General features: G+C 35.6%; 1 protein-coding gene across 1 annotated transcript in view; it reads right to left on the bottom strand.

Annotated features, from left to right (window-relative positions):
- Positions 1–24,393, bottom strand: part of LOC107037299 (phosphatidylinositol 3-kinase regulatory subunit alpha) — a 77,377-nt gene that overhangs the window by 51,837 nt on the left and 1,147 nt on the right. Inside the window, exons 2-5 of the mRNA XM_015255780.1 lie at positions 23,075–23,847; positions 20,678–20,791; positions 20,500–20,595; positions 20,370–20,417 (exon numbers count right to left, since the gene is read on the bottom strand). Coding sequence (XP_015111266.1) covers positions 20,370–20,417; positions 20,500–20,595; positions 20,678–20,762 — 229 coding nt within the window. The 5' untranslated portion in view covers positions 20,763–20,791; positions 23,075–23,847. The remainder of the gene's footprint in view (positions 1–20,369; positions 20,418–20,499; positions 20,596–20,677; positions 20,792–23,074; positions 23,848–24,393) is intronic.

Consider the following 24,393-nt stretch of genomic DNA (forward strand, 5'->3'; position numbering starts at 1 on the left):
AAAAAAAAAAAAAAAAAAAAAAAAAAAAAAAGTATCTTTTCTGTAATTCCGGAGCGAAATGTGGTTGTAGGAAATTTTACGGAACTGTCGCGGTATTTTTCCAGAGCGTTCCGTAATTTTTATCTGAATCTCCTGAGAAAAATTACTATACCATCACTTAAATTTTATGAGTTGATTCCGTAATCAGGGAGCGAATTGTGAGTTCCGTAATTTTTACTGAACATTTTTCTCCGTGTATTACCAAGTCCATAGTAATCCTTGCAAAACTTTGGTAACGTTTGCTACGTGGGGATTCTGACATTGTAATCGTTACTATTTTATTTTCTCCGTGCAACCACATAACTCTATCCCGTTATAATCTTTATCAATTTTCAACTCTTAGTTCGTCCAGATCCAATTCTGAATATTGATTATCATAATATGAACTCAACATTCAATGACAGTATGCTAATGTAACTAGGAAACAGCGTGTTTTTGTCCTTGAAAAGATCAATCAATGCCATCGTAATGTAGTTTTATAGCAGTGGAAAATATGATAATTGACGATATCAAAGTACATTTTTACATCGTCGTAATCGAGCATTACTACCGAGAAAAGATCTCGAGTGATTGATAAGACGAGGAAATTGAAGAAGTAAGTGATGATTAATTCGAGATTTTTATGCTCTTTTTTTTACTGTTCAGATTAAAATTCTAGGGTCCTTGAGAGATTATTTATCGATACTTAGGTTGTTAAACAAACGAACTCTAGGACCAAATTTATCCTCGGGAGGAATTATATCCTAAGGGTCATAATTTTTTACTATTTAACCCGACACCCAAAAAAAGTACTGATTCAAGTCGACGTTGGCTTGATTCTAACGGATTTTCGGCTTGCACTGTTACAAATTTTCATCTAAATGTTCCGTGCCAAATTTCAGAAATTTTTATCGCGTTCAAGTTCCACTGAAATTTCAGGAAATCTTATAATTGAAAAATCAAATATTCCATTGATTTTTCAGTTTAATTAGTCTGTGAAAATTCAGAAAAATCAGGAAAATTGAGGGAAAATTGGAAAATTCATGTCATTTTGTTTTTGAATATTCACGTTCCCCGAAAAATTCAATCAACTACTGAAATTTCCCTCTCACTCCTACTGAAAACTCATGAAATTCCGTGAATTCTACGTAAAATTTGAAATTGCATAACCATTTTCTCCCTAAATCCGATGTCTCTCTCATGAGATTTCCTATAATAACTTCCATTAAATTTCAAAAAATGTCTAACAATGTATCAAATGAACATTTATTTAGTTCAAAGAAAAAAATTATTAAATTCAAATAAAGATTTATTAATAATAAAAAAAAATTATTTAATATAAACAAAACATTGAATAAATTTTTTTATTTAATTTGAAAAAAAACTTTATTCGATTCAGATAAATCAATTTTTATGGGTGTGGCATTTTTCCCTAAACCCCACACTTCAAAAGTTATTCACAATCACTAAAAACGAAAAAAGGTGTGTGCATTAAAAACGAAACAATTTCTCTCTCAATCATTTTTATGTAAAAATTGCCCCTTGGGCATTACGTGATCGTGACACACCTAGTGTAGACAAACCCGCGGTTATTCTCTCACCTATACAATTTCCCCAGTGTCATTTACATTCCGACACACGATACATCGTGTGCATAATTCGATCGTCCCTCAATTCACTGTCAATGAGTCCACTTGCATCTTCTCATAGTTTCAAAACCACACAGACATTAACAAATGCTCACCAGCAGTCAGTACACAATTACCACAATATTACAATTTGTCTAACGCACGTGTTAACATTTGGCCTTGACCTTGAGAAACGATCCTAGCGTGACGATTAAGGATGCAAAATGATGAATCCTCAAGGCGCAACGTGTACTTGCGGCGTATTGCAGTGTTATTGTAATGGTACAATCGAACTACTGTACTGCAGGCAATCAATGATATTTATTCACTAATGAAGTGGAGATGGAGAAATCATCGTAATGGAGTGGAAATGTGAAGAGAAAAAATTATAACGAAAATCAATTTCAATTACCCGTATTGCAGTGTCGTACTGAGAGTTTGGGTCCCATGCACGACATGTACAGAGGTTGGTATATATGTAACTACTTTGAAATTCATCCAATGCAGTCTGGCGTGCATACGCGTATATGTACTTGGCAGTGAAACCAAGTGTACGTGCATCGACGTGTATCTGACTGTCGTTTTAACATTTTAAAAAATGTATTCTCTTCCGAGCTCTGTCTTTATTCTCTAGTTCTTAGTCTCTTGTGATGTCAATGTTCAATGTTATGTAATTGATGTGAATGGATGAGAGATTGAGTCTGAATGGGGAATAGAATTCTTTAGTAATAATTGTTAGAGTGGAAGTCTCTGCATTAATGTTGAAAATTGATGACTGAAATTCTCGGTACAGTTGTTGGAAATTTCTACCAAGTGACAGTTGCATTGGAATTTCAAGGAATTTCGTCAGTAAAAATTCACAATTTGATGAGAAATTAATGGAATTTGTAAATTTTAGTTCCATTTGTCCATGAAGATGGGCAGAAGTTAAGCTGAATTTTGAATTAATTTGGCACTGAATATGCATGTTTTGATTGAAAATTAAAATATCTTCCTGCTACTCAAAAATCAAGAATTCCATTGACTTTTCAGTGAAGTTTTAAATCCCATGATTTTTGCTTCTGAATGGAAGTATTGCAATCGTTCAAATTAAAGTTTTGGATTTTTTGTTTTTATATCGACGCATCATGATCCAAAAAGTCTGAAGATGTTATTTTTAGACCGTCTAAATGAATGGATGGAATTGAATCTTTTTTTTTTCTTCAAATGTAGGTATTGTTGAGCCTTATCGATCGCCATTAATTAAACTTTAATTCATCGATTAGCTTATTCAATTTTTTAATTCTAAAAACAAAAATTATCAATTTTCTGTCAGTGGTCCGTTTTGCCCTGCGGTCCGTTTTAACCCAAATTTCCAGACATTTTACAATGATTTTATTATTTAAACATTGCAGGTCTGAATTTGAATCTCGATATTAAACAGTTAGAAAACATTTTAAAAATCTGAAAAAAATTATAAAAATTACTTTTGGAGGAAGATTGATGAAATAATTAAAAAATTGCAATTTTTTANACCCAAATTTCCAGACATTTTACAATGATTTTATTATTTAAACATTGCAGGTCTGAATTTGAATCTCGATATTAAACAGTTAGAAAACATTTTAAAAATCTGAAAAAAATTATAAAAATTACTTTTGGAGGAAGATTGATGAAATAATTAAAAAATTGCAATTTTTTAAAATTACGAGCGTTTTCTATAAATAATTTATAAGCAATCAATTTTGCAACATACAAATCATTTGTTTGGAATCGTAACAAATTTAGTTTAGTTTAAATAATGAATTATATTCTCTGAACTTTACATTAAATAGATCGTCAGAAGACGTCAAAAAGGCCTTTTCATGAGATCTAGGGGAGTGGGGGAGGCCAGGCAACTTTTGTACACGTAAAGAGAGGGATGATTCTAGGGCTTAAACAAAGGGGGAGATTCTAGATGTGTTGAGGGGAATTACCAAAGAAAGAAATAATGATCGAGAAAAATGGATTTACTGGGGAAATCAAGAAAACAAGTGTGGCACACCGTTGGGGGGGATTCAGGGATAGAATTCAAGGGCAAGGGGAAAATGATGGGAACAACTCGTACTCACGACCTGGCTTCACTCTAGGGAACACGTGGGAATTCCACTGACGCCTTGTAACTCCTTCAAAATACCAGGGGACTTTCCTGGAGAGCCTTCTTTGCTCCTCAGGGTTCCAGGGCACCAAGTTTAGAGCTGGGATGAGCTCAGTAACACCAAGAATCCTCTTTTCGTCCACCAGAATATCAAATAATGATAACTTCCAGGGTACTTTTCACTTCTCAAATACTTAAATCGGGGCGTACGTGGCAACTCACGGGGCAGCTGTTGCACGAGTGAGTCTTTCTCCTTAATTCGGGTGTCTTCGTTTCCCGCCTTTCGATTAATCTCGTCATCTCATCGTGACACCTCGCCAATAATCGGGACCAGTCAAATGTCTTCGTGGGGGGCCGAGATGCTAGGTCAGGAACGTGTGAATGGGGCCATCGAGGGTGAAGATTTATTCCAGGGCTAGTCTCTGGGACGTTTCTAGGGGGGGCACCGGCTCCTGTAGTCGATCTAGGTGGGCCGGAACTGATGACTTCCTTCGGTGGCTGTTCGTCGTCGATTCGAGGGGTGAGGGTAAAGGGGTGACAAAGGAAAAAATCTGGGGAAGGGGAATCCAACGGTGGCGGGATTTACATTTTAGGGGGCTGAGTGTGTTTGGGGAAAAATATGAAATAAAAATAATAAAAATAAATAATTGTGCCTCGTCACAATATATAATTTCATGGAAAAATCCTTGGGAACTGTAAATTTTTATTTAATTATTCTGGGAAAATTAATGAAAAGTCAGGAAAAAGCAGAGAAATTTCTCCTTGAATTCCAGATTCCTCTGTATTTTTAGGGAATTCTTTTAAAATCCCTGAAATTCCAAGAATTTCAAAATAATTGACTGAAAATTCAAGAGGATTTGGCAATGATTATTCATTTTTCTCTTGAAAATTCATGTAAATTGTGGAATTTTCATCTTCCTGACGCTAAAAAATTAAGACATTATTTGAATTTTCAGAGAAACTTGAAATTCCATTGACTTTGCCCCTTAAATCAAATCAAGGCCGTTTCCTGGAAAGTTCTGGCAAATTCTTCTAACAATGTGTCAAGAATTCTTAAAAATTTTGAGACAGATTTCCGAAAATAAAGGATCAATGCCTAAAAGATACGGATACAATCCCTAAAAACAAAACTTTTTTTCGTCGCATTAAATTAGTTTTATGTAACTGAATAAGGTTAGAGATCAATAATTTTGAAGTGCTTCTCCAAGGATTTCTATTATTGTTCATTCCTTCGGCTAAGAATGAGGAAATACATAATGGCATTAAAAAAATCTTCAAGATGACGCTTCCCTGCACGAATATCACGGAATATCGCTGATTTGCATGATAATAACCCGAGTCGTAAGGGATTTGATGTAAATAGCTTGTTTTGAAATGTTTCATCTGTCCAAATCTACATATATATTTTGTTCAACTCGGGCAACGGAAGTTGTCAAACCGGGCTCGTTAAACGTTTTGCGAGATCCAAAAGTTCGAGCTTTCAAGCGCGACTCCCCTAGGGGGTTGTGGTCCTTTGAAATTGTTGGGATCAGAGTGCTCTGATATTTAACAAAATGGGAGAAAAAATTTCGGGGAGAGATGAAAAGTAAAGAGATTTTTGAATAAACAAAATTGAGGGAAAGCAAATTCTGTTGAGGGAAATATATGGATATTTTCTATTAAAACTGAAAATTCAACAATTTTGACGAAAATATTATGATTCAATGAGAAATATGATATGATGCAACGAACGAATTATTAGTTTGAGTATCGTTGGCACTATTACTATTTTCATACCCACGAATGCGACTGAATGCAGAAATGCATAAAAACTCAGAAAATATTTCGTTGACAAATCAAAATGATTTTCGACATCTCATCAGATATGCAATCATCACAATAAATACTAATTCCACGAGAAAAAATCAAGTGAAATTTTCTCTCTAAAATTTTCAAAGCTGAATTCCTTCGTCTCCAAGATAAACCCACAATTACTTTAAAAAAAAGAAACTTATCTCTTTACGCATAACCACTTCTCAACGGATTTCCCCTCTCGCCCTCCCTCGCCCCTTCTCGTGCCATCCGATTCATTAAAAGAATGAAATAAAAACCGCTGATAACTCAAGGGTGACAATTGATAAACTAATCATGACACATGAATAGCATTTCTCCCGTTGTACAAAAGTACTTATTTGTCACTTTCTGTTACTTTTTATCCATTTTCATCAAACGTATGTTCAATGACAACAGTGAGGTCGATGGAGAGAGCCAGGGTATCTCCAAGTGTCCTCGGGACAGCCATAAAACTCGTATCTTCACCGGGATAAAGGGGCAGAAGAGCTGTGGAAAAGAGGGAGAAGTGAGGAGAGGTTGACAACGAGGCAAATACGAGAGAGATGCAGATGAAGAGAGAAAGTTGGTCTTGCCCCGAAGGTGGTCAGTCCATCGGAGCCAGTGAGCATGGGGCCAACATTTGGCTCATATGTGCCCAGGATATCCCAAGCAATTCCATGTATATACAGGCATATAGGAGTTGCGGGGGAGGCGAGAGAGCGTTCTCTCTCGAGGTCGATGGATTTAATTCGATCGATTAAGGCCAAAGGCTACAGGCCCCTGGATTTCATATATATAGGTTGTGCACATAATACTATGGAGTGGAAAACGAGACTCAGTATATGGTAGTAGAGAGAGATGGACGATACCCCAATGTGCGTGCGATTAATCGACCTCGTTTTTTATTGCAAAGCTGAGTTCATGTGACAGGTAAAGATGCTACAACGTCGTTTTATTCTTTTTTTTTTTGTTGCAATTAGGCTTTGATGAGAATTTAACACATTTCACGGAACGAAAGATACTTGGGTATATTTCACACCAGAATCAAGTGTATCCATAAATCTGATTCAAGTATATTATTCTTGATTCGTGTACAAAATATACTCGAGTCAAGTATATTTTATGCTCGAATGGGGGGTGGGTGTTTCAATTCGAGGATGATTATTTTAGAGCTGCTGGACACCCCCAGAAAAGTGCTCGCAAATCGCCCGATCGACCGACCAATCGCCTACTATTATCTATTTTTTTTTTATTCAACTCCGTAATATTCGGAGATGGCAAAAATGTAATTTTGAGATAATTATAAAGGGTGCAACCCTTTGAGATTATATAGTAATCGCGTGAGATTATATAGTAATCTCTCCTATAATAATGGTTGTCGTTGCTATATTGTATAGTAATGCCTACCATGTTCGAATGGTATTGATTACTACACAACATAGTACGCTTTACTGTTGAACATAGTAAAAATTACTATTGAGATTGACTTAGAAACCCTTTTACCATAATTTATGGTAATCTCTACCATATAAAGGTAACCCCTACCATTCACTTTTCTCCGTGCATCGAAAACTGATCAGTAGTCACAATCGACATAAATGGTTTTATGTCATTAGGCCCGAAAAAACCGCGATCTAACCGAGCGAAGCGATTCGGGCCCAACGACATAAAATATCGTATGTCACACGGCGATAAAAGCATTATTTGGCAAATCTTATTATAATCCTCGTCGTCGGCTCCAGATAATACTTTTATCGCCTGATGACATAATATACTATTATCGCTTTACTACGGATTTCTGAGTCATGAAAAATCGTCAACCAAGTATCCTCCTCTCTCATCAACTCCAAAATACATCTAATAAAATTACTTATATTATTTATCACCCAAAAAAAATTCCAGCCGTCACATTAAAGAAAAGAAAAAATTGATGATTCATTTATTAGACAATACGAAACAGTAATGCACATACACTAGGTACTTCACGTCAATGTACACGAGGCATGTAATTCCGGGCGTGCATAGTACATACAGCGTCATCGTGCAGACTTAAAAAAAGGTAAGAAGAGAGGGAAAAAAAAACAATATTTAAGCGAAGTGAGAGACGCAAGAGGATGGGAGAGGCATAGAATGGCACGTAACTGAGTGAGATGGATAGAGGTGGAGAGGCATGATGCCATCGTGACACGGTAATTGCCACGAGCGCGGCAGACACGAAAGTCCACGGACGACACGACAATAGTTGCGGCAAGCGCCCAGCGAGGAGAGGTAAAAAAGAATCGAGGGGGGCAAACAAGAATGAAAAAATTGGAAAAAACGGGAGAGGGGAGGGAGAACACGCCTCGCGATGAGACGGCGCGACTCCGAATTCGCTTCCTATCTTCATCGTCATTCTACCTCGAGAGAACCCCTCACCTCCCTCGACCCCCCCCCCCCCATCTAAAACCTTATGTCTGGTAGAATTTTGTCGTTTTTTTGGTGAAAACGTCACGCGTCACCAGAATACTGTCGTATGTGACCCTTCTCATTTTTTTAGAGAACACATGTATATGTTTCAAGTTTTCTCATGGGTTTATGTAGAATTTTCAGGGATTTTGTAATAATTTTTGTTAATACAGTTGAAAATTCCCGTCTGATTGAATTTCTCATCTCTAACACGTGATAGTTCTATAGCGAAACTGTAAATTTCCGTTCAAATATTCCGAAAAAATTAGTGGGAATCAGGAAAATTCTGATAAATATATTCTTGAACTTTCAAAAAATTGAAAACTCAGTGTAATTTGGTACTAAACATTGATGTTTTGATTGGACATTCAAGTAAACTGTGAAATTCTTGTAATCTTGCTGTCCCAAAATTCGGCATTTCAATGAATTTTCAATGAAAAATAAATAAATCGCGTTAAATGTCGCTATTCTGCAAATTATTGCAAAACTTTCAATGAAATTGTGATTTTTTTCAAACATTGTACTCTTTGAAAATAAAATTGACTTTTTAATAATTCAATCATTTATTTTAGAATAGATATTTGAATTTTTCAATTCAGAATTGGGACTTGATCATTGGAATTTCCGTTACGAATTCTTGTCTCGTGATGTCTCGTAAAGTCTCTCGCGACATCACTATTCCAAATAAATACTCAACAAAATTCTCCCCTTCCCTTTTAAAAACCCAATTAAACTTTTCCAAGACCTAATGATCCCCAAAAATCACTGTCAACCTCTGTCTCCATCTAGCTCTCATGTTCGTTTTATCGATTCCCTCCCGAATAATTTGCTTTCCCCCCTGAAGACTTCCCCCTCCCTGAATTCTCGTAACCGGGGAATTCCCTGTCACCGGAAATGGAATAGCAAATCGAAAAGATCAGAGTAAGATCTCAGCGATATACTAGTCCACGGAAGGATGGAGATGGATTCTTGTCGAGACAGAGGAAAAGAAGGGGAGGCACACGCGAGATTGGAAAAACGGAAGTGGTATAATTTCCTGGGACAGAAGAAACGAGGGAGAAGGGTTGGACTCAACCAAGGGAGGTAGAACAAGTCTGGCAATTGCTATATACAATTTTTAGGGAAAAGGAGAGGTGGGAGGGAAAACCAGAAGAGGGTTTGAGTGGAGAGGGAGAGAGAGAGAGAGAGAGAGACAGGAGTCAGGGCTCTTCTGGGTTTCACGTAGCAACAAGGGACGACTTTCGACCCCGTTCGATTGTTTCTGGGTAAGTTCTTCTCGTTGCAACTAACCTCTTATTTTTTTCCTACCCCTTCTCTCATGCTTTCGCGTCTGTCACCGTGCGAATATTCCATCTCCCTTAATGCTTGACCCGCGCATGCGTGGGGGTACCACCCAGAAGCCCCACGAATGAATTTACCCCAATTTGAATATTTTTAACAATTTTTTTGCTTCGCTTTGGAATTGAATTTTGGAAGGGAAAATGCATTGTTAAAAATTTGCTGCGAAAATTTACTATACTCTTGTTGGAAATTTCAGTACTGAGGGAAATGGGAACGGATGAAAGTAAAAATTTACTGTACAGCGTTTGGTAAAAAAAATCCTGCTCCGTTTAAGAACAATTTTTAGACATTGAATAATTATTCACGTTCGCTGGTGTATTTTTTTCGGGGATCCCGAATAAATTTTACGATTTCTGAACAAATTACCGAGATAACAAAAATTCATCATTTGTCTCGCATTTTTTTCCTCGATAGAGACTCAAGAGACCTAGAACTGAATTTCGATCTGAGATTAGTTAATTTGTTTGCTAGCTTTTCCCAAAATTGTTTCTCTGTGAATGAACAGGAAAATTTTCTACTTCCGATATTTTTCTCCAAGCCTATACGGTTCCAGGATATTTGCAATGTCATTTGTGACAGATTATACTGCAGAAATCCCTGAAACTACCAGCTTTAGAGAAAAACGTCGAGATGTTTTTTGCGGATTCTTTAAATCTCTAGGGAAAAGGGCTTCTGATATTTGTCTTCACAACTCTACTCTGTCCCAAATATATTTTCAAACTAATTTGCAAAATTATTTCGTCGGAAATTCCATTGTATATTCCATTGTGTGTTGACATTTTCAAAAAGAAGGATTTCAATGTTTCTTCGTGAATCTGCTCGTTTCAAAAATGGTTGTAAAATAGTTGATAAGCGTAGTGAGAGTAAACAAACGTTATAGAATTTTTTTATAAAAATTGATTTATGAATATCTCGGAATTCACCAGGTTTAAAGAAAAATGTGAAAAAGTCTTTTTTGAAAAACCTAACATTTTCTACAGAAAAACATTTCTAATGTTCTTTTGTAAACCCCTCAATTTCGAAGATATTCCTAAAATTATCTACCACTTCCTTTGTTCTGAACTTATTGCCTGTTCTTCATCACTCCAAAATGCCGCGCATGCGCCGCTGTGCCCAAAGCCACATAAATGAGTCTGCCTTCATTTAAATATTTTCGACATTTTTGTTTTATTTTAGTATCATTTTTCTGCGAATTCCGGTAGCCGAATAGTGGAGAAGAGAAGAGATAATATCGAAAATGAGACCGGTATCTTCATAAATCATCTCACAGATCTTTTAAGAACTACAAGTTTGAAGAGCATTATAAAAAAAAAAGAATTAATTATTTGTTATTTTTGTAGGCTAGAAAAAGGTGTTCCTGATAAATTATTCGAAACAATATTCCAAAAATTACTATGAAAATTCCCTGGAACAATGAGAACTAAAAAAAAATCATTGTACCTTAAGACTCCCAATCTCATCATTTAAAACGTTTTGAAGAGCAGTACAAAAAAGGTATAAATTTTTTTCTGAACCGCTTCGTCCTGAAAATATCCACATTATAATGTGCTTGCTTTCGGCCCATAAATCCTATTGCATGACAATTCCACCGACACTATCATGCAAATATCTGTAGAACTATCAGCTTCAGAGAAATAAATTACAAAATCTTGTCTCTACTAAATTCTATCATCTCCAGAAAAGTAGATCTCTCTCAACCAACTTCCCCTGACATTCTCAAAATAATCCACAAACCTCATCCAACATTTATCTCCCTTCACCACATAACTACTCAATCATGTGTCTTCAAGTCTTCACACTTGTACCACTCTCGTTCCTCCCTCAGTAACAACAAGATAGTCATCATAATCCCCAGCCCCCCCTCCAATCACCCCCAAATGTTTCAGCCCAAGCCCCCAACCCCCAAATAAACCCTGAAAACACCGATGAAAACCAAACCCTCAATTTCTTCCGTTTCCCAAGAAAGACAAGCAAGATTAATGACATATTGAGACATTTTTATCCACCTCCCTTATTCCTCTTCCCCACCGATGGAAAGACGCAACGGGGCGAGAGTTTTTAATGGTATGACGCCTGCCGACGATCTGGCGCCCTCGATTGGAGCATTTGATATCAAAATCTCTCCCAAAAAAAATCCACAACTCCTTGTTTTTTTTTTTCTGCATGAAAATAAATGCACCCAGGGTACACATAAATACGAATAAAACGCGTGAAAATAAAAGTGATACTGCACTGTGTATTTTACCACTTGGGAGTAATTTTTGAATTTAAAAAAAAGAAATGGAAAAAAATCACGGGTGAAAGGAGGAAACAGTGAGGGAATGAATGAGTGAGAACTGCTAAAAGAAAATAACTGCAGCCAGTGGGATGTCGCAGGATCGTCAATCAAGTAAATCTATGCGCTCTTTTCAGTCAAGTCAAAAGATTGCCTCGTTGGAAAGCAAAGAGCGAAGGAAGTAGAAAAAAAAACACGAGAATGAAGACAAGAAGAAAAAAAAAGAAACCGGTGGGATTCTCCCGGGCGTCCTTCGCCTCGAATTCGTGGGCGTCAAAGTACATAATATACACGCACCATACGTCCCCGGCTCGTTTCGAAATATACATGTATACATTCCACTCATTTTCTTTCTTATTTCATCCATTTTTATTTCGTATACGACCTTGAGTCATCTCCCGGTGACCTATTAATATAACGAATCACAACCAGGAAGCAATGATCCAAAGCCCACGCCACTGCTAACATCACAAATGATAGTTTATGCGATGATTAATATATTCGGGATTTGAATTGATGGGGAAAATCTGTGGATCGATTTGTCAGTTAAACGCGGACTATCCTTGAAGCATTCAATGATTGGTAATCTGATTCTGAAGATTGAACAGAAATTTTTGGTAGATGATGTCTTGGGATTTTGGACTGTTTTGTTTATCGCTGGATATGAAAATTGAATGAAAAATATTGGACACGAATTTCGTCATTCCGATAAATAATTATAAATCGGTAAGTTATAGATGTTTCTTCAATTGACAGTAATTCCTTGTTTTTTTTTTATTTCTTCGCGTCGAAATTGCTGTACATTATTATGGAAATATCTCTAAGAACGTTCGATTTAGACATAAATGTCAATAAACCTATTTTGTAGCGATTTCCATACAACGCAGTGTTTTGTGCAACTGTATTGTGCAAGAATTTAATTGTATAATATATTCTAAAGATTCTTATTCAAATACACCTGGAAGAATAGAGTTGAATAGCATGCAGAATATCCTTGAAGCATTCACTGATTCATAATGTGATTCTCCAGATTGAACTGAAATTTTTGTTTAAGAGTATCTGAGGGAGGTTCGCCCTATGACAAGATTCATTCACAAGGAATAAATATTTTACTCTATATAATTTGAAATGTCCGCTTCTCCGCAAGTTCATGTAAAGTTCTAGAGAGTTCAAGAGAGGTCCAGAATGGTACAAAATCCTCTGGAAAATTTGGGAATCATATTGCGAATAATTCTAGAATATTTTCCCAATTGAAGAACGAATAATTCTAGAATATTGTCCCAATAATTCTCAAATTTTATAGAACATTCCGCAGCGGTCTGGTCCGCTCTATAACTTTCCCAAATATCTTTTTATATAATAAGAAAATAGGGGGCATTCAGGTAAGATTTTTCTCGGCCCAATGTCGGCTCAACGTCAAGGGAAAATTGTAGAAGGCAAGTTCAATTGTCATGAGGGCAAACTTTCGCAGTTTTTACAGTTTCTATAGGCTCTTAACATAACCAATATTTAGTTCAACTATTTCTAATACTGTCATATAGAAACAAAATACTCGCAGATCAACTATAAATAAATAAATAATAATATTGAACATGTGAATGCCTGAAGCACCATTTACTCGCGGTGACCAGAATCAATATATCAAAAATAGTTCAAGTGGACATTACAGTAAGTTCAAAAGAAATTTGGAGATTATTTTGAAGATGTCTCCAGAGGAAGACGGTTTGGCAGAACTTATAAAGAAACTTCTTCGGTCGCAAGTTTCATAATCCAAAAGCTTCTTCGAGATTTTCCTCTAAATCCACTAGGTCTTCTACTGATATTCGCAAAAGAGATTGAATAAGAACGTTGACAAGTTCAGAAAGTATATTCAGATTATTTCTCAAATATTTTCAAAAGGAAGAGGTTTATCGGATTTTATCAAAGAACCGTCTGCTACAGCGTAGGAAATTGTCCACAAAGTTTTTCTAACATTGTTCCCTAAATCTCCTAGGTTCTGAAGTATTTAAAAAAAAATTTGCATGTAATTCTGACGAGCGGGAATAATCCTATAGAATTTTTTGAATGAAAATATTATAAGAAGGAATTGATTCAATCACTCAAGCCCCGCTTTCATACCATCATAGACCCTCGCGTGAATGCATGTCTCTTTTCAAAGTTGAATATATTCGAAAATACAGAACTTTGCAAATTTGTGCAAACTCTGTGGTGAAGACTAATCGCTTAACTTTGATTTTTCCTACTTTATATCATTTTTCGGCTATTGGAAGTTAGTGAGTCGCATTGCTATTTAGCGCGCAACGAGGTTAGTGTGAAAAGGGCGCCGTCCTTGAGGAGTTAATCAAAAGTCCTTTGTACGTAATGAAACAATCGAGTAATGGATTGCATTCCTGCCGTCGGTTCTGAATTACAGTCATTTTACACCGAAAATGTTTATATGACCTCATGATCTGAAAAGAAGACCGTCATTTTGCAATACTACTCAGCACCCATCATGATGGGACTGTTAAAAATTTGCGTCTGAATTTTCCGGGTCAAATACCGGAACTTTTTATCATGTTTAATTTCCACAGAAATTTCAGGCAATCTTGTCCTTGAAAAATAAAGTATTCCATTAATTTTCTGTTCGAATAATCCGAGAATCAATAATATACTTGATTTTTCAGTTCAATTCAGTAGCGAAGCGATAAAACGGGTCAAGTCGATTTTTAATTGGCCAGTTTTCAATAAATTTCTCGGTTTCTAAGGCAGATAGCAAAATTTGTGTTTTAACATTTTTTGCACACGGAGCGAAATGTTCAGTAAAAATTACGGAAACTCACAATTCCCTCACCGATTACGGAATCAACTCAGAAAATTTAAGTGACGGTATCGTAATTTTTCACAGGAGATTCAGATAAAAATTGCGAAACGCTCTGGAAAAATTCCGTGACAGTTCCGTAAAATTTCCTACAACCACATTTCGCTCCGGAATTATGGAAAAGATAGGTAATTTTTATTGAATATTTCTCTCTGTGTAAAACGAATTAAGAGCTACAAAAAAGTTTATTATGGGAATTTCGCTTCTAGATTTTGAGATATTCTTCGAAGACTCAGCTGAAAGCCAAGTCGACTTAAACTATTTTACCGCTTCGCTACTGAATTATTCTTTGAAAATTCGTAAAAATCTGTAAAATTCAGAGAAAACTTGAAAGTTCATCTCATCTCATTTCTGAAAATTCATGTCCCATTGAAATTTCAATCAACATGTGAAATTTTCGTCTCACTTCCACCGAAAACTCATGAATTTCTTTGAATTCTCCCTAAAACTTGAAATTTCGTAACCATTTTTCCCCTAAATCGTATTCAATGTCACTCATAAGAATTACTACCATATTTTCCCCGAAATTTCAAAAAATTTCTAACAGTGCAGAAAGAAAACAGAAAAATTATCGATACAGGTAGACTCCTCGGCTTTTTCGAAATTGCATTCGACCGCTGCTGTGACCCGAGGCGTTTCTGGATCGTAGGATCGTACGATGATGATGGGGGCCAAGGCGAGGCGGAAAGCCAGTGGAGTGAGTGAGAGCCATCGTGCAAAAGAGACAAAGGGGGTGGCTGGTGAGGCGCGATGAGGGTGGTGGAGAGGATGGTGAGTTGAAAGAAACTGGTGGTCTAGCATGGAACACGGTGGCACACCACTCGTGAGAGTGGCACACAGTGCGTGTTACTATGCTACAGTGTCGCCCCATGGCGGCCATCTTGTGAATCAAATTCCGTGCAAAGGGGGGGGGGGGGGGNATGAAACTCGAACAGCTCCGGTGAGGCGCCACGCATCGCGACGCCGACGATGCGCTTCGAGAAGAAATAAAAATGAGAGAGAGAGAGAAAGAGAGAGAGAGAGAGAAAGAGAGAGAGAGAGAGAAATATCACTGAGTCAACTGAACAAAGGAAACTCGGCAGCATTTTACGCTAAATAGAGTGTAAACTTAAGTCTATTGTGTTTCGAGGGTTTTTTTTTTCAGCGAGTGATTTTCGCATTTGGAGACTGATTATGGCGGTTGACGGCGGGGGTCTTGTTAGCTTTACTTGGCTTAATATTAATTTTCCTTGGTTTCGGAAAATGGGGATTATTTATGAGTGAGCTTAGGGAGGGCAGAAGGGTGCAAGTTTTTTGTAGGGAATATGTTTTGTTAAAAAAAGATGTGTTGACTTTTTCAAAATTAAATGACTTGTTAAGGGCATAATAATCTGATTTTCTAATCGGTGTTGCGGTTGTTCATTAATGAAATATGACGAAGTAATTTCTATCTTTGATTAGCGTTAAATTATTTTAGTATTATCCTTCTAGTGAAACAGGCCCCTTGACAAATTGTCTTGAAATCTCGTGTTTCTGAGATAATTTTCATTTTTTTTGTTGCAATCGCAGGAGTTAATCGATAAAACTTGAAAACGTGAAGATCGTGAGATGTTCTTTGTGAAAAATTTATAGTCACGATAAAGTTCTCTTGACATCTTCTGCTGAGATCACTTAATGCAGAGATAATGTCAATTTATCATTTCACTTTTATTTCGGTTACGAATCGACAGAACGAACCAGAAAAAAATATCGAAATTTCTTCATTAAGTATGTCATTATTTTCATGATGAATGAATTTCTAGGAATGTAATGGCATCAATTTTCATAGGGGATTTTGTCAGTTACAAAAACGTCTCTTGACGTTTTGTTACAAAACCACTTCAGGGTTTTTTAATCAAAGTTTCCGTAGTTAGATGATAACGTGTGACGTAGCAATTTCTATCTTTCCCAAATGTGGAATAGTTTCCATATCAGAGTTTAGGAGAAAATGTCAGATGTTAATTGTGGAGAATTTCGTCAGCTACAAAAAAATGTTTTTTTTACATTTTGTTTTGGAAATGGTTGAATCTACAGTGTGGTCTGTACCACACTATAAAAGATATTTGGATATCATTAATTAAGAAAACTTGGGGTCATAATTTCTAGCCCTGTGCAAATGTGAAATTTAAATAATCATCTTGGCAGGAATTACTGAGATAATTCAGATTTTTATTTGAATCTCTTTAGTGAATTGATAGAACGTGACAAGAAATTTGTTTAACAAATCGGTCATTTCCTATTCCACATGCGCGGTTACGGGTCGATTTGGTATTTTTTTTTTTGAGCGTAGACTGAATTTGAATTTGATCGTTTTGCCGACAAACTATACTAAGAAAGTTATTACCAATTCAACTGTTGAAATCGAGATTGTTTAGAAGCTATTAAAGATAGGAAAAAACAGTTGTTGTTAAACTCAACATATTTGCATATATGGATTTTTTTCGTATCTGCATTATTTCGCGAGATATCCGAATGTCAAATTTATCGCCGAAATGCGTAGACTGATAGAAAGGATTAGTTATTATTAACGAATGCATTTGGTTGGAGGCTAGGGTCCCACCAAATGTCCATTCGTCAATACTTAACAACTGCATATTTGAGGAGCCTTGTTTGACTCGACTTTCACCTTTCAAGTAAACCATTCGTTAACTATTAACGAATATTCATTTGGTCATATTCAACTCTACCATTCGTTAATAGTTAACGAATCTCATTTGGAATAAATGAATGATTCTATCAGTGTAGGGTATAGTACCTCCAGTGGCCCCCAATACCACCCGTTCACTTTTGACCACCAATACCTCTGGAAATAATTGGAATAAAGAAAAATGGATAATAGCATTCATATTTAGTTTGATAAGAAGAACATTTTTCATTTAAACGATTTTTTCCTATCGTGGATATTTTCCGAGAAAACTGAATTTCAATAATGGAATTGTTAATATAGTACATTTCAATACGCGTGCGGAAAGGTATTTTTTTTGTGATATCTGCCTCAAAAGTGCACTTTTCGAAACGGTTTTTGTGTGCGTCAAGCGGTTGTTTTCCGCACAGCGTATGTAAAATTCACGAGCGGGCGTAAAGTGAATTTCGAGTGCGTAAAGCGAAGCACTCATGCACAAAAATAACCACATTACTCCCACTACCGTTCCGAAGTATGAACTAGGCAGGTACCACAAAAAATAGGATGCGTTACACGTACGTGTGAAAAAGTGGAACTTTACGCACTTGTAACACAATATACTATTTCAACACAATGTGTGTAAAGTGGGATTCCGCATGCAGAGTATGCGTAAATTTCACTTTACACACGAGTGATGAAATTAGTAAATTTCCGGCCCGAGGCGAAGCCAAGATCTGCCAATTACACGAACTGAAAATTTTCTTCTCACATGTGTCGAACAATATTTTTTGACAGTGGTGTTACGTTCAGCTAGTGGCCGAACTGTGTTTTTTTCGTTTACAAGTAAACGAAAAGGCACTTTTCGGCACGAGATGAACGTAGCAGCAGTGACGAAATAGTATATTTCGTAACGAGTGCAAAAAAGTGTTTTTTGGCGAGTGATATAATCCCACGAGCTAAAAAACATTTTTTCACGAGTTACGAACAATATTTTTCATCACAATGTAGCGGAAATTGGACTTTTAGGCACGCAGAGCGTGCCGAAAAGTTCACTTTTCGTCACAGCGTGATGAAAAGTTTTTTCAGCATCAGTTGTCGGCAAAGCGACCGTAAAAATTGAATTTTGCGCACCAAAAAACATGAAAAAATGCCAAGTGCACCCGTAATCCAGAAAATGGATACTAAATGGTACCTAGGGTACATGCTATCCATAATAGGAACCTTATTGAAACTGAGTTTCTCTGAACCTTCTAATAGCCGAACAGCAAAAATTTTGACGAAATATTGTCTAAATGTTTTATAATAATTAATGTTAAAAACCGTTGGTTTTTAATGCCAATTTTTCAGACATGAAGTGAACAGGTGCCTGGACAAGTCTGAGTGCAGCTTCATTGGCCGAATACAGAGAAAGTAGGGAGGAGCGGTCCTCCATTGGCACAGGTGCACGTAGAGATTGGGTTAGGTCGGCTCGAGCCATGTCTGTGATTAGTCCAGCGTTCAACCAACTTTGTGACGTCATTAGGGATTTCAGAACGTTTGAAAATCTTGTCTTTTGATAACTAATTATCCATAAACGAGCTATATTTAAAAGTTTTGTGCATGCAAAATCATTCATTCAGGCTCTCATCTTAAGGTTAAAAAAATAGTTGAAAAATTATTCCCTATTGATGGATTTTCAACGATTATCAAGAGATGATTTTCATAGGGCATTATGCCACTTACGAGAAACGTCCCTTGCAATTCCCAATTTCTCCCATTACCGAGATAAACACATAATTCCAAAAATTTACATATTTTCCTTATTACGTTCTACCATTTACCCCACGAAATTTTTTTTTTATTCATCACTGAACGATGAATGCAGAAGAAGGAATGCAGAGCGTCTAGGAATTGGCAAGTTGACAAGCACGCCAGTTGGGTGTATCAATTTAGATACCCCAAGAATATTCCGAACCCGCATACAGAACAGAACGAACAGGCTACATGATAAACGTCAAGAGATGGTACGAGAATGAGAAAATTTGCAATTTTCAAATTAAATATGGGGAACTCGAAGCCATCATCTCCAATTTTTCCCCTAAATCTGCCTTTCATTTCTAAAAAATTACAGATGTAAATAACCCGTTAACGAATAAAATTAATGAAACGAATAATTTCACTCCTTAATGAAAAACGAAAGGGAACAGATGACCAGTTCAACCCAACTTGCCTCAGTTTCTACGTTTTCATGTTAAATAAATGAGAGGGGCAAATGTATATAGCCTGAGTACAACCAAAATGACTCGACATCTGGCACGAATGAGATACACGTGTCTAGATATATGAGTTTCGAGTGTGTCTCTGGCAATAACCGTCGACATACACAAAAAAAAAATTGGCTAAGAAATAGTCAGTGGTATGAGACCAAGGGCAGAAATGTTGTAATTGGGTATTAGGTATTGTTGAGGGTAATTTGTTAATTGGTGTGAGGATTCTCTGGTTTATGATACATTGTGCGTTGCAGATTTATCACTGCAATTACAGAATACTGCAACGATATGGTTAAACTAATATTTCGGTTTAATTTCGTGGTTTATTGGATTTTTGTTGAGAACTGGGACTTCAGCGTTTTTTTATTTTTTATTTCTCAACTATTCATTATCGAGATTCTGATAGTTTTTGTGCTGCTGTATTTTCCCCCATTGTTAATAACTTCCACTACATTTGCACTTTTCGAATTGCTATTTTCTCACTTAATAGAACGCTATTAATTCAATTCAGGAGTGAAGTGGTTAAATATAATCCAGAAGAATCGAATTATTTATGACTTGTTAAAGTTTGAATTATTTCCACAAGTGAATTTAGAGAAAAATGTCATCGTCCACTGTTTGCTCTAAATTTTCATAGTTGCAGAAGAGGTATTTTGACATTATCTCCTAAAACGACTTGTTCCTGAGTTAAATGCAATTTTAGGAAGAATGAGAATCTTGACTCATTTAATTTTACCACTTCACTGTTTTTTTTTTCATGTTAATTACGTCGACGTAATAATTGCAAGAGTCAAACGCCCAAATTCCTTCGCAATGTTTACTTGAGAATGGTACTACTCAGAAACTATTTAACGTTAATAACCACCAAAGAGACAATAGATCATTAATACATCGGAGATCACTGATCTATTGTCCTTCATCAGTCTCTCTACGTATGGATTTCGTTGGATTAATTTGAATAAATTAATTTATTGTCAAACTCACCTGTACACTTTACACCAACCTTTCCTGTACCCCAGATGTAATCTTCACCTGCAATAAAATTAATTTTGTTTCAATAAAGCTTTTAATTTGTTTAATTTAATTTCTCTTTGTTAATTCAGTGATAACTCACATTGCACACATAAGATTGGTGTTACGAAGTAAACATCGACGAAAGTGTGGTGATATTTGTTGGGATTTGGGTTGCAAGGCTCGACTACATAAGATGCTGAAAGGATTTTATTCATTATTTATTCGATTTCAAAGTCATTGCGTTAGTTGTTGTGCTGATGTTTAACAGGATTCCTTACTGTTAGGTCCATTGCTGAGAGTAACATACGATGATTCCTCTTCTGTATGTGTGTCCAGATGAGACGATATGTTTCCTTTCAGCATTAGGACTTCCTCTTATGTACCTCTAGCCACTGTAAAAACGTAAAAAACAATTAATTTTCCCACAAATCTTCTATCCATGAAATTAAATTAACTAGAGACTGAGTGATGTCATGATGAAATGTACCCTAACATGTTCTCGTGAATATAGCCGTTACCGAGATACATTCATAATTGAAAGATATAAAATTCAGTCGTAACGATGTCACAAAAAATTGAATTATCTAGAGGATGAGTCAGATCATGCCAGAGTGTCAGAGACCTTTTTGCACGGCATTTTCTCAACTGAAAAAAAAATGGCTCCTGACATTTTCTCGTAACATCGGGCATTATTGATGTGAATGCATAATTAAGGAGTGGTTCAAAAAACCATTAAATTTGCATAATTATGTGAATATTTAACTGATAAACGATTTTGAGAGGAATCACCGAGATATTTCTCCAGTTACAGAACATCTCTCGACATTTTCCCTACTTTAATAATGATCGTTTCATTATCAAATCGATTTAATAAGTTTTATTAATACTGGAAATTTTTTTATCGTGAGTGATAATATGAAATAATCAGAAGACACTTTTTATTTGTCATTTCTTCAGTTAAAGAGATCGTTTGACATTTACTTGTGACATAATTTTTCGCCGAGATGAATCCTCGCTTAGCAATGAGTTCAGACAACTTTTTACGTCTCCATGATTATCTAATTATCTGTGTAATTGAAGATTTTATGGAAAATGAGTGAAACAAATATTTGAAACTCTCAATTTATGGGATAATTGCACGATAACTAATGTTTATTTCACCATAAAAAAATTGCAATCATTTGAGGATACGTGACTCTACAAAAATCAAAGCAAACAATAGTGGTTACAAATTTTCTCAGTTATAAAAACGTCTCCTGACATTTTCTCATCAAATCAGTCGTTATCAAGCTGACTGCATAATTAATTGCCGATTCAAAAACAATTACATTCTCATGATTATGCAATTATAGCGGTAATGACCGATTTTAACAGAGATCACTCGAGATTTTTTTTCGAAAAATTTTCAGTTGTAAAAAAAATGCCTCAATTTTTTACCCTAAAACACCCCATTCCAACGATAATTGCACAGTTACTAATTGAGGCTGTTCGTCTATTACACTCCACTCCCCGAGTAAAATAATTTATCAATTCAAATTACCAGGTTTTTAATATATTTAAAATTTAAGGCCCGCGTGGTGTATCTTTCGAACGTGATCTGGGTTGTTTTTTGTTATTTTGATAGTCTGAAATGTTTTTTAATTGCCATTCAGTTTTACATAGCCCGGGAGTCTTAAAAAATTATGATTGTACAATCAAAAAACCGTTGAAAAAAAATGAACATTTGCAAAGAGCGTTTTTGAATAATATTGAAAAATGAACCCGGTAGGGAGGAAATTGCAAATTAATAATTTACATTAGATAAATGACTGTTCAATCGGCATTTGTCAGTTGCCAATGTCCGTCAGATCGTTAGTTGCCATGATAAATTATCCATTTACAATTTCCTCTCTGTTGGACTTATTTCCTAATCTTTATGAAAAATGAAAGAATAATTAAATTAAGAAATAGTTGAAGGCAGCCGAAACCCCTAATTTCTGGACGACAGAGCCATATTTTTTTTTCATTTATGAAATGTTGATCAGTAGAAAAAATAATTGATCACATGATTATACACGTGTAATATTAGTGAATGGTAAAACAATCAGTACAATTTTTATTCTATTTCTGGAATATTTAATGCCAGTTGAAATCATCCAGGAACTAAACCCCGTCCAAAAATTGACCTGTTTATTACATTGTTCAAAAAATTTGGCTGAATTTTCCGGAAAAAGATCTTGAATTTAATTTAAGGGGAAAATTAAGTCAATGGAATTTCACGTTTTCCTAAAAATTCAAGGAAAATGCTATTTTTTGCGCGGCAGGAAGAGAGAAATTCTACAATTTACATAAATTTTCAAGTGAAAATGGATATTCACTGCTGAATTCCCTTGAATTTTCGGGAAATTCCAGTAGTTTTTGAAGGAATTCCCTGAAAATTCAGAGGAATCGAGAATTCAATCGGTGATTTCTCTGAAATTTTCTGATTTTTCATTAATTTCACCGAAATAATTAAACTGAAATTGACAGTTCCCTCAGATTTTTCCATGAAATCATGAATTTTCAATGACAAAATTCCTTGAAATTTCAGTGGAAAATTTTTGACAGTATAAGATGAAATTCGTGCAATTGATATTTTCAAATATTCTCATCACAATTTGGCGTGATGGCCTTAAATATCAATTATCATAACTCACCAGGTACAAACTTCTTCCTTCTGATTGAATAACAATCAATCACTACTTTCCCTCAGTGATGTATTGATTAATTATCAGGATAAGAAATCTTTCTGATATCCTGGATGGATCGAAGATGACTTTCGTCTCGGAATGATGATCCTACGTATGCCTTTACTGGTCATTTATGATCACCGTCTTGTCAACATGTTTCAAACATTTTATTACAATGTTTTTGTAATTATTCATTGCTTGTGAATGAACAGAGCAGCTTCTCCATCATTCTATCACTTATTATTGATTCAGACGAAGATCACTGTCAATTGTTTCAATTGTGAAAATATTGATCCTTATCACTGGTGAGTTCAATGACCTCTCGAAAAATTTTCAACATGCTATCGTATTCTCTCCAATTTTCTCCTGATTCTTATTATTTTAAACCTTAGACAACTGTATTTCTGGTGATTAATCGACTGAGCAACTTCCACTTATCTTTAATGATTATGTGTAAAAGAGCAATAAGGCTATGTATTAAAATGCGTTTCAAATGGCAAAATGTACCATCTAAAAATGTCTCTCTCGGTACAGTTTGATTGTAAAATTGTGCAGTGCTTCTGTGTTTATTTATACTGCTGATTGTTCTTGTTTGATTAATTTCAACCAAGCCCAAGCACCCTGCTATCTATTTTTTGTATTACTTCCTTATAAAATCAGTTATGTTAGTAGTTGTGTTATTCCGCTTTGACTTAGTTCATTTGTCATCACAGGTTGAGCATTACATGGGGCTTTTCGTCCTGCGAACAAGAATAGAAAATGAGAATTACTGGCGGTGTGTCAAAATGATACAACAATTACAATAACAAAAACATGTCGACTGCAGCGTTTGTCATTGTTTTCAAACAAATCATTGCCAAATATTTTAGAATATTGAGAAACTCTAATAACTAATTATCTCTTAGAGATGAAATTCATGAGTAAACAAAACAGATCAGAGAAAATATCAAGAGGCATTTCTTTAACAATTTCATTATTTAAACAAACATCTGACATTTTGCTCAGATAATTACGAAATCAACATACATCGGATTTTCAATTATTTGAGTCGTAATTATGCAATTATCTCTGTAATGAGTGACTCTCGGACGTAATCAAGACTTTTTTTTATTTCTTGCCTGAGCTGCAAAAAATCTCTCAACATATCCTCCTGCAGCCCCTCATTCCCCAGATAATGCAGTAATAAAAAGAGTATTGATTCTCGAATACTTGAATTGTAATTATACAAACATCTCATGAATGAGTAATTTTAGAGAAAAATGTTTAGACACATTTTTAACTGCAAA

This window comes from Diachasma alloeum, unplaced genomic scaffold, assembly GCF_001412515.2.
Source record: "Diachasma alloeum isolate Michigan unplaced genomic scaffold, Dall2.0 Dall_scaffold_00216, whole genome shotgun sequence".
Lineage (NCBI taxonomy): Eukaryota > Metazoa > Arthropoda > Insecta > Hymenoptera > Braconidae > Diachasma > Diachasma alloeum.